Below are 14,823 nucleotides of genomic sequence, written 5' to 3'. Positions count from 1 at the left end.
GAAAGCTACCTTAATATAATGACCACATCCGTTCTGTAACGGGGAATGGAGAAGTGCATTCCTCTTAAACATGTTCATAAATCTTTGCGATGCTCATCTCAACATTAATATCTTTGTGAATGTATTAAATTGGCCATTCCAGAAATCCCATCAGATTGATGCTATATGTTGTTGTTTTTTCCATTGCCTACATTGACTTAGCTTGGCAACTGTAACGACCCCTCAGTGTGGATTTTTTTTAAATTTGTTCACCACCATCGCTCAGTGGTGCCCAGATGAGAGGAGTGTTATGACATGTTGTTCAAATTAGACACCTTTATAAACCCCAGGGCTGTTTCTTCATCTGCCTGGTGCTGCTCTGGCTTTGTCCTTGACCTGGGCTGTGTAAGAGTGCCTCAGCAGAGCTGCGTTTGAAAGGTTTACCGTAAAGGTGCATGTTCAGTGTTGTGTAGTTAGCGAAATTGTGTACACTAACGGGATGAACAAAAAAAAAACCTACAACATTCGTTTTGACACATTACAGCTGAAGGAAGAGGAATGGGACTGCAAGTCAAGACGGAGGCCTTCAGGAAAAGACTGTCCTAGCCCGTTTGTCTCCACACGAAAGCATTGGATTTCAGTCTTCAAGGACGTGTAAGGCACAGCAACAGTAGAGTAAAGCAAACCTACGTTCATGGTAACCGACGGCTCTATTTTTTATTTTTTTATGTTGCTTAAATGTTTTATTTGATAACCTGTGTGATTTCAAGTTACTGCTTTGCAAAACAAAACAAAAAAACATGCCTGTTCCTACACCCCTTCCCTCCCCCCGAAAAAATGCTATTTTGAAATCGGATCTTGTAAAAAAACAACAACAACCGAAGTGTCATTAGACCTTGTTTTTATCTCTCTTCCTGTGTTGCAGAATGTTCCATGTTCAGATAATGTCTGTAAATGTCACAGCTTTGATTATTAGATTTAGAGTTAGTGTTGTAATAAAATGTTTACTGCCGCTGATACTTGTTCAGATGCTGCACATTTTCTTTGCATTCCTCAACAGTTTTGTTCATTTATATTAAATGTGTATGTGTTCTGAAGATTTTCACATTGAATGATTCTATTCATAAATGGCTTCACTTATGAATTGCAAGATATGGTCTGTGTTCAGAGCCCTTGTTTCTTCATGGCATGTTCTCCTTTTAAGGCACACTCCTGTCTCAGCTTGCAGTTTTTCCGTAATCTATAAAAAATGTATACATATAGACACAAAAGCTCAAGTCAGCTGAATATGATGGGTCTAAATCTAATATTCGTATCCAAATAGAATTGTTTAAATGTCTTCTCATATTAGAATTGGATTTTATACAAACCCTTGTATAACCCTTGGGATTTTGATTTGTTAGTAACTGACCTCTTTGAAGGAACGTTTTATTCAGGTGCTTAAATTTCAGATTACTGTGGTCGTGTTAAACACTCAGTAGCAGACCTGCATTTAAAAGGGGTTAATGTTTAGATTAAACTTATTTACATAAACAAGGCCATCAATTAATTGTCATTCTTTTTAATGTATCATGTGAAGTGATTTCTAAAGTGAAGACTTTTTTGCTTATTGTGTTTCTTGTAATATATGCATTATTTTAACACAGACCATATTACAAATCTGAAGCCAGTCATAAAAATGTCTTATATACGTATTTTTTAATAATTTTTGAAATGCCAGTGGTATCCTTTTATTTAGGGATTTTGTGTTTTAAAGTTCGCACATGAAAAGCCATCATGCATTTTACCAGGGATATGTTTTTTTAAAATGTGCAAAACATTGCGTTTCCTGCTACACAGTATCCCTGTTAAAAATGAGCCTCATGTAACAAATTCTGTGTATGCTGCTCTACAAGTCTCTAGAACCCAGAGCTCTTTGAAGATGGTGCCACAAAACCTGTGGATTCAGTGCACACACCAAAAGTAATATTTAGATGGTGACTGCTTTTGTTCATTCGATTGTATTGTGTGCTTTATGACAGAGGAAATTCAGTAAGCTGGATGATGGTGTGCATCTCGACTGATTCCTCCCATGTGCAATTTCCTGCTGGTGTATTTTCAAAATTGGCTTTTTGCCATCAACATTTTTTAACTTCTCTCAATTTCTAACTTTGTACTTCAAGTACATTTGGGAAAGAAAGTGTTAACAGCGTTTTTAATATCAAAAGTTTATACTGTATAGATCTGAAGCACTGGTTTTGTTTTTTACTTGATTGTTCAGATTTTATGATGTGACGTTTCTGCCAGATCCTGATTTTTTTCCTGTAGATACGTTGCCATAATTGGTCCATTTTCTTGTTCTCCCTTTTGGGTGTGAATGTCTCTATGAAAGTGCAATGCCAAAACAGTTTGGGATTTTAACTGAAATATATGGGGAAAATGTGTAGGCAGGACCACATAAGCATTGCAGTACAGAGCTAAACAGGGACCCAGTTTAGCTGAAAATGTGGCTGAAGGACTTGAGTATTTGTTGGTCAGGAAGAAGAGCAGGAGTACACAGCCCTAGCACTTGAGGGCTGCCTGTTCTGCTTGTGTCCTTTGAGCTGGTTTAGTGCTTGGGGAAATTAAAAAAAAAGGTCCTTGTTTGGGTTCTTCTCACAAAGTTTCATCTGTTCTCATGAAGCAGATAGGGGTTATGGTCCTTAAGCATCAGAGTTTTGCAGTTACTGTAGAAATGTGCACCTGTGTGCTTCCCCCATTCTCTGCCTGCAGGTGATGACAGAACACCTCACTTTCCCCTTCCTGTTGCTTCAGTACTATAGACTGCTCAGGACATGTGAATCCAACATGTTCTGAAAGGCAAAGAAAACATCTTGTCGCGGCATCTTTCCATCATTTTAACTAGCCCGTAACATTCAAGTTTAAAAAGTAAACCCTTTTCACAGCATTGTTTTTGCACAGGGCTTTTATTTCACAATGACCTTGTTGATCTTAAGTAGTTGTCCGGCTCTTGCCTGTGTGGTTTAATGTAGAGAAGTAATTTGTTATACCAAAGTCTTAAACCTCAGTCCCGCCAAGAAAGAAATCAAGAAGACAAAAAGAAATGTGGATAAACATTGTGGTGTTTCTGCTAGAACAAACTGAAAACTTACATTCCTGTTAAGTCTGCATTCTTTGTCATGTCCTTTACATTGTACACATACTTAACATTAAGAGATGCATTCCGGTATCTCCAAATATATTTTTAAAAGGGGGTTGATATTTAATTCCAGTTTGCAACGGGAAGTCTGTTTTCAGATATTAGGTTGTTCAATCATGCTTTTTAGTGTGATGGCAAATGGGTTCTACAAGTAACCACTGTAATATGTATTCTATTAAGGGGGAAGGTTTTTACAGATGCACTGTCCTGTTTGAGTGTCTTCAATAAAGTAGATTTTGCTGACTTCAAGAATACATTTAACCCTCATGGCCATGGCTTGTTTTTTCCCCCTTCTTTTTTACCTGTGACAGTGCTCTGCCCACTCGGCCATAGATTAGTATCAGCTCTATGGAGAATAGCTGTTTCATAAAAATGGGCTTAAAACCTATTTTGTAACTTATTTAAAACATTTTAAAACTTTTATCCGAGACGAAGCTGGAACTTTCTCATATTATGCAAATATGCATTTATGATTAATTCTGTTTATATTAAAGCTTTAGTTAGGTGGTTAAAACTTGGAGTATACAGGGTAAACATTTTGGAGTATTGTCTTTCCTTTCCCCCCCCCCAGTTTCTACGGTTATTTCTGAAGTGTTATGTTCAGTAATGTGAAAACAAGCTTACAGGTAAGTTGTAGAATTGAATGTTTGGTATTTTTGTGATTGGTCCATAAATTAAAAAGAAAACTGTGGTACTGATCTTTGTAATGGGTGAAATGTTTTTGAACTTCCATTTCATGCTCCTGTTTTATAATATGTTGGGGGTTTACTTTCTGCCAAAGAGATTAAGCCTGCTTTTAGAGTGGATATCTCATACTAATTATAAATCTTTCAACAGATACAACTGTCTGCCTGTACTCCATCAAGCAGTGAATTTAATACATTTTAATATTGCTGAGCTATTAACAATCAGGCCAGCAGAATGTAGTCCCAAGCAATTTTGTTCATGTGGGTGGTTATAGGCTTCATCTAATTTCATTAAACTTTCCCAGTTGGAAATTTAGAACCTGTTTCACAGTATGGTATTTGGTAAAAATTGCTCCAATTATATTTTTTTTCCAGTTAGCTTTGGTGAAGTGAATGTTAAACACGGATATCACTGATCAGTTCTTGACGCACAAGCAGTTTTATAAACGATAAATCGCTATCTGGGTGCTGACTGAACCCAGACAGAACTGTGTAAATGACAAACTATCTTTTTAAATGTTTGTGCTGTTCAGTAACACCTACCTGCTTCCTTTGACTTTCGTTTTTTACTTATTGCTGCTAACTTTTTCTAAGTTGATTTTTAACAATTGTGTGACTTCTCAGTAAAGGTAAGTAGGAATCCTTCTTGGAGATGAGTGGTAAAATTGAAACTGCCATGCCAACGTGTTTATAGGTGGACAGAAACTGCCGAACTTTGCCGGCCATAAAGAGTGCCTGTGGGGTTTGCAAGAGGCAATGGAATCTGGCGTTTTAAATGATTCTTTTAACCCTTCAGGAATGTGGCAGTGTAGCTGGTGATCTCATGGTTTGGTCACTGTATTAGTGGTCTGTGCATTTCCCATTGCTACCCGTGCCAACTGGAAAATAATTGCGGGACTAGAATGCATACTGTACCTCATATGAAATATGACATCCTTTAGTTTAGTACAATCATTTTTTTCATGAATATACAAGCCAGGTAGCCTGAAGACTATTTTTCTACGGATCCTTACATAGGCAGTGGTTTTTAAATCCAGTAAGATGTGGGGATTCCCTCCCCCCCCCTTATTTAAAGAGCTTTACCTGCAATTTTGTGGATTTTACAACTAAAGAGTTTTAGTATGAGAATGAGCTTGTGCTCGATTCTCTTATCTGCTGCAATTTAGTAAATTCTCATGTAAGTGGTAAGGGAACTGTTATTCTGTCCCACATCCACCACAGTAGGAAGTAGGAGTTTTTAAAAGGCAAGTTGTTCTTCCAGGAGTTCAAGGCCAAGCTGCAGAAAATACTGATATGAAGATCTCATTTTGTGGGTTTTGTATTTTGTTTTCCCAAAATAAAAACATTTTAAAAGGATTTGGCCTCTTTATTGTGTCCATCCTCATTTGGTCGTTTTTTAAGGAAGATCAGACCTCTCCTTTGTGCCGTTGTAAGTATAAAGTATTCCATAAAAAGCTGGTTAATCTTTGGTTTTGCACAACATGGCTCTAGTCTTCTATAATCCTTGCAATAATGAAGATTGCAGTCAGATTCTTAAATGGGAGCCTTGGAATTTGAGCACAATCAATGCATGGACAAATGTTTTACAAACAAGCTTCCTGGTTCTCTATTCCAGCTGGATTTGAACAACTCCAGTTTTGGAAGGATTTCCAGTCTACTTTATGTAGAGAGCAAGTGGTCCATAGCATAATATAACTTTCATGCTCTTTGTCATCAGTTACATTTAGCTTGTCAGTACTACCATCTGTGATCTGTGGTTTTAACCAGCGAGTAACCACTGTACCCCGTAGGAAAGTTTGCCTTTTTTGTCCCTACGATTGCGTTGGTTGGGAAGGAGTTGCAGACAGGTGTATTGTGAAAGTCACTGGTACATGATTTCCATGGCCATTGCTGGAAACGGTTACGGTTGCTTTGCACTAGGTGGAGGGTTCTGTATTGTAGAATTCTGTGCTATTCTCAAAAGAGCCTGGAGAGAGTTCACTGGGCACTAAGCTCAAAATAAATGTACCCGATTATCCCACATGTCTTCAGCAGGGCTGAGATGTAGCTACCATAAGCCTAGGCCACCTCTAGCATAGCTGTCCGCATGAGGACTTGCATTGTCCTACTGTAATGTCGCATCCAAATGAGCCCAAATAAGGATAACAGCGTTCTGTAGTGAGTAGACACTCATGCCCCGACCACCATTGGGCTTCCTGTTTAGTTCTGTTTGTTTTGTAGCCCTGCACCTCACCAACATCTTACCGGGTGCCCACCACTGATTGAGGGAGCTCCAGATTCCATCCGGCTCAGGTATTGTTCCAACATCCTGATGGCACAGAGGTGTGCTCTTCCGAAGCAGGGCAAGTCAGTCCCATCGTGTATCATTCTCCATTTTCATCAGGCTTGACATTCAACGGGTCAAATCGCCCCCTCAACTATGACGGAACTACTGAGGTGATGGTGCTTATGTAACGCAGTCACTTGAGTAGCTGTCATAGATTATCAATGAACAGTAATACTAAAATATTTAATATTAAAAATCCATATACTTTTTACATTTAAAAATAGGATAAAGGAGTTTGAGTATGTTTCTTTTGGCACTCACCATATAGGATTTACTCACTTCTTCCACTACTGAAGTACAGCACCCATCTGGGTAGCATGTAGCAGTGGCTTGGCCCCAATAGCCCCACTGCACAGTAAATGAATGGGACAGCTGTGGGATTATTGTACTGGCCGAATTAAGGGGAAAATTTGGGAGAGGTCCTAATTATGCCTTGTTCAGAAAGTATTGTGGAATCCTTAAGAAGCAAGCAGCTGTGAACTGGGTCTTACCCAAAGGAATTTACCTTCTAAAGCCCTGTTGTAGTGCTGTGCTGTGAGATTGGTTTGGAACGAATTGTGGTTCAGTGGCAAGACTGCCACCTACTGCCAAATGCCAGCTGCATCCTGTTTTTCTCTGGAGTAGTACAAAACCCTGGTCCTGGAAAAACACTGTCTTCTGGTTTTGCTCCAGTCAAGTACTTAAGTCAGTATTTCATTCAGCTCTTAAAAAGGCCCAATAGGATTTGTCATTGGTACCTACACTAACAGTTTCTGACTTGCCGAACTGCCTACATTCAGGTTCAGTGAATTGTAACTGGGCCTCGGCAGAAGGAATAGAAGCTCATTATGGTGCTGTCTGATGCAGTGTTCTTGCTACCTCCATACATTGATCAGCTAATTGGAACTGTCCAGTCCAGTCAGAAATACCAGCAAGCAAGTTGCAGAGAGATAAAGTCTAAATGACTCGAGATAATTTAAGAATTAAGTCACCAGTTATCACAGGGGCTGCAGAGCTGTGCTGGAATGCACATAGTGTTCCGCCAAGACCAGGGTTGGGAACTACATGCTAAAATGCGGTAAATCTGCTGACACGTATTAAAATTGACAAATCTAATAAACGTACTATGTAGCTTTTTATTACTGTAATAAAAGTTAATATCTTTTTATAGTACTATTATGTGCTATATCTTCCATAGTCGTTTTTTAAACGATACAATAGGAAGGTTTAGTTTTTAAAAAAGACTACAGCGAATTAACAAGACATTACATGTGTAAACAAAAAATACGTAATGTACTGAATGGCTTTTACAGGATTCTTTCGTGAGCCAAAATTTAATCTCTCTCAGATTACTGAACAGCAAGGGACAATGACGTTTACCCGGTGAAAGAAACGAGGGGAACAAAAGTAGCGGAACCTTTTTTTCATTGCCTTTGACGTACCGGATTACTTATAAGGAGGACCTTACGGACTATTGTTGTCGATTTTTGGTAATGGTGGATGGCCCTATTTGGGGGGGTTTCATGGCACGCTTTCTAACGCAGTGTGTTGAAGCAGACCTCAGCCACCACTCCAAAGGGCTGTTTATAAGGAGGTAGACGCCCTCTAAAACAATATTATTTTTTATAATACTATGTTTAAGAGGATGGCTGAATTTGGTCCAGATTCCGGAGGGCGGGTAAAGGTAAGACCTTCCTGTAGTACAATGAGGTTTGGGTTTGGGAGTAACAGAGGATGAGATAATTAATGCCAATCGTGTCGTTTTCTTGATAGCAGTTGTTGAATCTGTGCGGGAAAGCTGCTTCCCTCTGTTAAACCTTAATGTTCATAGACATGGAAAACTAGGATAAAACACGATCAGGGATCTGGCTCCACAGCGCTCCATACGCAGAACAGTTCATGAGCAGCGAGTTACGATTAAACGCACGGTAGATCAAAATTACTAATCACATTAAGGTAGGTTGGTTTAACGCCTTTCATTCCTGTGAACCGAGCTGTGTGTTATAAAAACACTAAAAATCTTTATTCCGTGTTTCCTACCGTCATTCTGTCTTATTTTATAGGGAGTAACAATCGTTAAACCGATAGTTTATGGGAATGTGGCTCGGTATTTTGGAAAGAAACGAGAAGAAGATGGACATACTCACCAGTGGACGGTGTACGTGAAGCCTTACAGGAATGAGGTAAGGCATTGAAAGTGTCATTGAATTAAAATAGTTAAGTCCAAGCAGGACTGCGTGAAATTACAGCTAGATTTCTTCAAGTGAAATGTCCTCTTGCATTCCGTCATTTGTCATAAAAAAATATTTGTTTTATAAAGAAACTGCTGTGTTTTGTGCACTTATTTGTTGGTCGTTTGAGAAGCCAAGGCTGCAGCAAGACCAGACTTGTTGCTCATGTCATGTCTTGCTATTCTGTTGCCCTACGAGGGCTGCCTTACTAATCTATGAGCCAAAGATGTGAAATCTAAGAATTAAATACTGCTGGGGTTCTGAGACATGCTTTTGGTTTTGATTGCAGGATATGTCTGCTTATGTAAAGAAGATCCAATTCAAGCTGCATGAGAGTTATGGAAACCCACTAAGAGGTACCGTCAGAATTGCATCCTGGTTTGGCACTGCTGTGTGCTAGCAAATGAGCAGTTTCATTGGAAGTGTTAAGTGCCCTGACACCCCTTTTGCCCAATTGTCAAGAAGTACCGTGTGTAGCCTGTATTGCACATCACAAGATAGTTGTGAGTCTGGCCTGCCAGTGCAATGTGCATCAAAAGTGTCTTAATGTTCCCACAGACATGACGACAAATTAGATAAACTAGATTTTTTTTTTTAATGGTTGCTGATGCTTCTGGCATGATGTTGTTGTCAGACCTCAGAGCAACTCAAGTTCCTGGCTGTAGCAGATTAAATGTTTTTTCAAAGATTACTTTGGAACATGTGAAAGGATATTGACCCTTAAGGCAACTAATGTCTTTTTAAGTCCATTTTCTAAAGAGTTTCAACTGAAATGTCAAACTTAATTGTAGTGAAATGAGTAATGAATTCCATTTGCTTACCCTCTGAAATCTTAATGATGCATGGAAATCTGCACTCCAAATGTCAGCTCGATGTTTAAAAAAGCACAATTCCTTACATATTTTTTTGTTTCCCTGAATATGCATTTTTAAAATGTGATCTTGCTGAAAAAATATGGCCTCACTAATAAAAGAAAAATGTTTTATACTGGGGAGGATTGGTTATAGTATAAAAATAAAGTGATATCTACAGTACATCTCCTGTGCAGTGATTGCGGTAGTACAGATACTGAATTTTGTTTCTGTTGCTAAATTCTCATTACAGTTGTCACCAAACCACCATATGAAATCACAGAGACTGGCTGGGGTGAATTTGAAATCATTATAAAGATATTCTTCATCGATCCCAATGAGAGGCCGGTGAGTCAGAACAGGGGATTTTACTTCCTGTTTTTTTTAATAGTGCACCGTGTCTGAAGTTTGGTATTTTATCAAATTAGCAGTCACTATACTAATGGAGTATAAAAGCACACTGTGGGTCAGTAATAGTATCAGTCGAAATTAAATCTCAAACATGGCAGAAGTGCAGGAGAGAAGCAGAATATGACAGCAGGCGTTTAGACAGTGTATGTGAGGCAGAGGTGTATTGTTGGTGGGAGAAAATGAGGTGGGGACATAACTCATTGTAGCTGTTGGAAGTTTTTAGGGTGCTGTGAGGCTGTCGTCTGATTCCCTTCTGCGCTAACAGAACAGTTTTCTGGAATTGTTTCAGGTGGAGGAATAAATCGCAAAGTGAAAACACAAACAAGTGAAGCTCTTCTTGTATTGCGTGAATGCAGTGTCTTTCTTTAAACAGCATGGTTCATTTTAAAATTTCTTCAGCAGTTGTTGCCTAAGTTCATGGGCGTTTGGGATGTTTTGTGTTTCTGTGCAGACCTCTGTCCAAGACCCTGATCATATATGGGGTGCCATCCCATCCCTGCAGCTCAGTTCTGCATTAAGTATTATGTGTTCAGGATGATTGTATACATGACAGAATGCTGGGGTGTACTTTTGAGAACACTGTACACATCAGTAAAAATGTATTTAGTGCTCGTGGGGAGCTTGAGACTATGGAGATTAATACATTTCATAATGATAATTTTAATACATTTTTTGGGTAGATTTCTAAAGATTTGTGAAAGAGGGCATTCACCATTAAGAATAAATTATAAAGGAGTTTACCTGTATGAAGACCCACGTTGCTTAGGTTTACAGCTGTACAGCTTGCTTTATACACATGAAAGAAACTGTTGTGCTCTATTCGCCCAGGTCACCCTCTATCACTTACTGAAGCTCTTCCAGTCTGACTCAAGTGCTATGCCGAAGAAGACTGTGGTTTCGGAGTTCTACGATGAAATGGTAAGACTGATGTCTGCTTTCCTTGTAGTGACGCTGAAATACATTTCTGTTCATTGCTCTTTTATCCAAACCAGATTGTTGGTGATGTCCGTATCTCCAAAATAGTTAGCTGCAGCTGTGTGTTTTGAAAAGCACGATTGTGGGCTTCCCCTGCTCTGTGTATAAAGTGCACTGTTTTCCACTTGTCCACAATCCTGTAGTTTGGCAAACAGAATAGGCGTTGATGCTGTTGTGACTTTCAAGAGTCTGGTTGTGCTCTGAACAGTTATGAAGCAGTTCTTGACCTTGAAACCGGTGTCTGGGTGTCAGATCTTTCAGGATCCAACAGCCATGATGCAGCAGCTGCTGACAACCTCAAGACAGCTGACTCTGGGAGCCTACAAGCACGAGACTGAGTGTGAGTTGGGGCGTGGGGTCCATGAGGGTGAGAAATGAGGGTGCATCTCTGTGCGCATAAATGATGGGCTGTAAGTGAAAAAGACGGGTTTTCTTTCTTTCCTTCCCTGAAAAAGACTGAAGAAACTCAATCCTGGCCTCTTTGGGAGACTTCTCAAGCTTTATTTTTAAGGGAACGCTGCAGGCTGCCAGTTTTGAAGAGGACCAAGGGTCATGAGGGTGACAATTAATTTCCCTTTGACTTGAGCTCATGCCCTGCACTGATTTTTTTTCAACATTCCCATTCTGCTTAACTGCAATTCCTTTCCTATTAGCTTTACCAAGCGCCAACAGAAACATCACATATAAGTACAACTAACCAGCATTTTAGCAGGTGCACTGAACAGACATGACCTAGGTAAATTTATCAAGCTGTGTATCATTCGTGTCAACAAAGTTGTCCAACAGGAGGGCTACTGGTAAAAAAAAGTGTCTATTAGCGTTAGTGGCCACCGCTACATATACATGCTATGATTGTGATGCATGCTTAACACCATGGTGCACGTGCTGTCCTGCAGGATTTGGTCCCATTACTCTCGTAGCACCTGGACAATTGTGTCTGTTCTCTAATTTCTGTAATTCCAGCTCAGGGCACAGACAATCAGTGGGGCTCAAGTCTGGGGCATAGAGCGTCAATGGCATAGCCTTCACATTCTTGTCTTTCACGAAACCACTGTAACAGAAGCAGCATGAGGACCTGTGTTGTCCTCCTGGAGTGCCAACACACCAGGATGAGCCCACTCAGCAAGGACAGCTTAGTGAGGTCCCAGGACCTGATCAGTGTTGCGCTCTGGAGTAAGCCTGCTACTCCCTACAAATAGTTTGGTGGTGATTGCACACTCCTGCCCGGGCTATCAGTCTTGAACCTGCTCGTGCATCGTGGGCAGATGTCTTGAGTCCCCAGGCTGTAACCCGTGATGCCTCGTCACAGGTTAGAAATCACTGCCTGTGAACAAATCAGACAAAGTGCAATAGTGGGTTGACTTAGTCCCGCCTCTACATGCTGTTGATAATTGAGACATATTGGTTTCTTTTTGTTTCTTACTTGATGATTACCAGACTTGACATTTTACAGGCTGAATGCAGAAGCAACTTGAGTGCATCTTAGCTATGCATGGTCAGTTAAAAAAAGTCATTAATGAAAACTTATATTATCCAAAATCCAGGTGCAATTTCTAAAGATGTGCATACGTATTGTGATAGTTTTCTCCAAATGCTCTGCATATAAGTGAGCTGGTCAAGAAATGAGTTATCCACCACATGGCTTAGTGCTGACTTGTGACTAAGATAGATTGAAGAAGCATTTGGAGAGCCAAGTGTCTCTGCTAGAAAATGGAACGAGTCCTTTTGATTTCCCTTCATCCTGACTTAACGTTCTGTGACTTTTGTTTTTGTGGAGAGGTCTGAGTTGTGTCTTGGCATCCCACTGTGTCTTTCAGTTGCGGAGCTGGAGATGAAGACCAAGGAGAAACTGGAGGCAGCCAAAAAGAAGACAAGTGTGGAGATCACCGAGCTGAAGGAGAGGCTGAAAGCAAGCAGAGAGACTATCAACTTCTTGAAGAGCGAGATTCGCAAGCTGGAGGAGGAGGACCAAGTCAAAGACACCTGAGCGCCGGTCCCCATGCGGAGCGGCACTGAAGTGAAACCCACCCTGGAGTGGTCTCCATCTCTGTGTGTGTAGAAACGTCCTAGGAAGACTTCACGCCTCTGCATTCAGCTCTTTGGGAACAGCCTGTTCCCCCCAAGTTCTTAAACAAGTTCCCACTCCTCCCCTGTCATGCACACGGCCAACTTCTCTAACCTCTTTGAAGATGTTCTCCCATTCCAAAGGCCAAAGTGGTCTTGAAACACTCGTTTGACCGAAGTTTTAAAAGGCTTTTTTTTTTTAATAAGGCTCAACTTTTTTCCCTCATGGTCATTTTTATTTGTAAAAACATTATATATTTGTTTTATTTGGTGGGATTGTGGAGCTTTGTCATTGTGAAACGCAAGATTGACAACTCCCAAAAATGCTTTTGATAAACATAAATTTCCCTGTATGATATTTTTATATATTTTTAAAAGGTTTAGCTTTAAACAGATTTGAGTATTAAATTTCTAGAAAGTCAAAGGGATAAAATGTTGTAGAATGGTATCCGTGCTTGTCCACAGTTGGACACAGAAGTAAAATTATCGCTTCATTTTTCAGACATCAGGCACCAAGTACCACAAGTTGGGAAAAGGAGTGACTTGTAGATCCCTGTAAACTGCAAACTTTTTTTGAGTTTTTTTTTTTTATCCAGTGGAAGTTTCAATAGGATATTCAGCGTTGGTAAATTAAACCTTCCAGGCTTTGAGGTGATTATTTTCCATGTGCTTGACTGAGGTCTTCAGTCTGAGCAGAGGTTCTTAGCTGTAGTCTTGCAGAGCGTCTATCTTCATTAAAACTCTGTTTTTCAAAGGGAACTGCAATCCCCATTTCTCTGACCAGTTATTAAATTCAATGACGTTAATGCAAAATTTGTCAAAACAATTATAAGCACAAAATTGTGAACTTTGTGAATGAACTGAAAGCTGCCATGTCACAAACCCACTCCCGCAGGTGGTGACACCACTGGTCCGCACGAATTACAATGTGAAGCGGCCCTTCCTGCTCACTAGTCACTGTAATGAGTATTGTAATGTATGAGCAAATAAGTACAGGTTGTGCTGCAGACATTTTACTGCAGAAATCAAGCAACGTGATCTGCAAGCAGAGTTAACAATTAAGTCGTGTTTGTCTTGAAGTCGAGAGCAGTATTTCTGTTGGATGAAAAGAGATGTATTCACAAGTCTGATTCTTTGAAATGTATTGTGATAAGGCCGCTTCATAGAAGTTTGGTTGTCTCGTTTTTGAATCGGAGAATATGTTATTATTCAGGCCTGGAAATTTTGTGTATTTTGTGATGTAAAACCCCCAATTTACAAGTTACTGTGTGTACATTTTACTTTGAGTTTTGTTTTGAACTACACTCATCAGTGTTGATTCTTTCTAATATAAACACAGCATTGCAGTTCCCTTTTAAAGAACCCAATTGAACTGATTATTGGCCTCATTCCAGCAGTTTTACAGCTTCTTTGAGCCCTGCAGGTGTGCCTGATTGAAAGAAACATATAAAAATGGGCTAGTCCATGATTCTGCCGGGACAGGAGTCTGCCACCTGTGCTGTTACAACATGAGGTCAGTGATGCTTTGTGGCCCATATCTGCCCTAGAAAAAGGGTTGGCATTAAAATCTGCTCCCCTGTTCACCTTTACTAAAATTACAGAGCATCACTATATGTTGGGGTTTTGGGGTTAGTATAAACCATCTTTTCAAAACCTCCCTATTCGTCAATGCTGGAACCTGTCATATGGAACCAAAATCTAAATGCTCTTCAATGTTCAAAAGCCCAGAGGCCTTGGCTCTTCAGTAATTTACAAGCGTTCCTGGTTTTTAGAAATTGGTGACCAGCTGAACTGGATCTCTGCATGACCAGGCCTGGAGACCCTTGATTCCGCTGTTTGCTATATTTATAACAGACAGAGTCATAGTGCTGCCTGAGTATTGACAGATGAGAGCAAAGATCTATTCTTGTTTGTAGAGCAAACTCAACTGCATTCCGCAGTGGCGCAGTATTCTGAGTGGTAAGTGGTGGCTTATTGAAGCCTGCTGCAGTGAAGACTGACGTATGACAGGTTGTTTTCATCTGACACGCACTCTGAACGTGGCAGCCCACATCTCTGGCACCATCCCAGGACCTGGCTGAAACAAGGTAGTGAGTTAGGAAGAAAGTGCTGCCTTCTGTCTGTGGGTGAGTACTGTACTGGA

General features: G+C 40.1%; 2 protein-coding genes across 8 annotated transcripts in view; both read left to right on the top strand.

Annotated features, from left to right (window-relative positions):
* The window catches only part of cpsf6 (cleavage and polyadenylation specific factor 6), a 29,675-nt gene extending 26,264 nt beyond the window's left edge, over window positions 1-3,411 (top strand). For all 7 annotated transcript variants that reach the window (XM_069192300.1, XM_069192305.1, XM_069192301.1 and 4 more), the window contains one exon: window positions 524-3,411. The gene's annotated coding sequence lies outside the window, so the exon portion shown is untranslated. The remainder of the gene's footprint in view (window positions 1-523) is intronic.
* A 4,195-nt stretch (window positions 3,412-7,606) lies between these two features.
* Window positions 7,607-13,944, top strand: yeats4 (YEATS domain containing 4). The gene is made up of 7 exons (XM_006633579.3): window positions 7,607-7,832; window positions 8,212-8,331; window positions 8,669-8,735; window positions 9,484-9,578; window positions 10,470-10,559; window positions 10,869-10,956; window positions 12,434-13,944. The coding sequence occupies exons 1-7, from the start codon at window positions 7,782-7,784 to the stop codon at window positions 12,601-12,603; spliced, it is 681 nt and encodes a 226-aa protein (XP_006633642.1). The 5' UTR covers window positions 7,607-7,781; the 3' UTR covers window positions 12,604-13,944.
* Window positions 13,945-14,823: the final 879 nt, after the last annotated feature.

Source organism: Lepisosteus oculatus, chromosome 7 (genome assembly GCF_040954835.1).
Source record: "Lepisosteus oculatus isolate fLepOcu1 chromosome 7, fLepOcu1.hap2, whole genome shotgun sequence".
Lineage (NCBI taxonomy): Eukaryota > Metazoa > Chordata > Actinopteri > Semionotiformes > Lepisosteidae > Lepisosteus > Lepisosteus oculatus.
Note: the sequence above shows the minus strand (reverse complement) of the source record. Positions and strands in the feature narration are given on the sequence as shown.

What these genes read in the sequence shown, in the direction of transcription:
- yeats4 (XM_006633579.3), top strand. Translation starts at nt 7,782, where the DNA reads ATGTTTAAGAGGATGGCTGAATTTGGTCCAGATTCCGGAGGGCGGGTA. An exon ending in TGAAGCCTTACAGGAATGAG is followed by an intron (nt 8,332 to 8,668) that starts GTAAGGCATTGA and finishes TTTTGATTGCAG; the next exon opens with GATATGTCTGCTTATGTAAA. An exon ending in CTACAAGCACGAGACTGAGT is followed by an intron (nt 10,957 to 12,433) that starts GTGAGTTGGGGC and finishes TGTGTCTTTCAG; the next exon opens with TTGCGGAGCTGGAGATGAAG.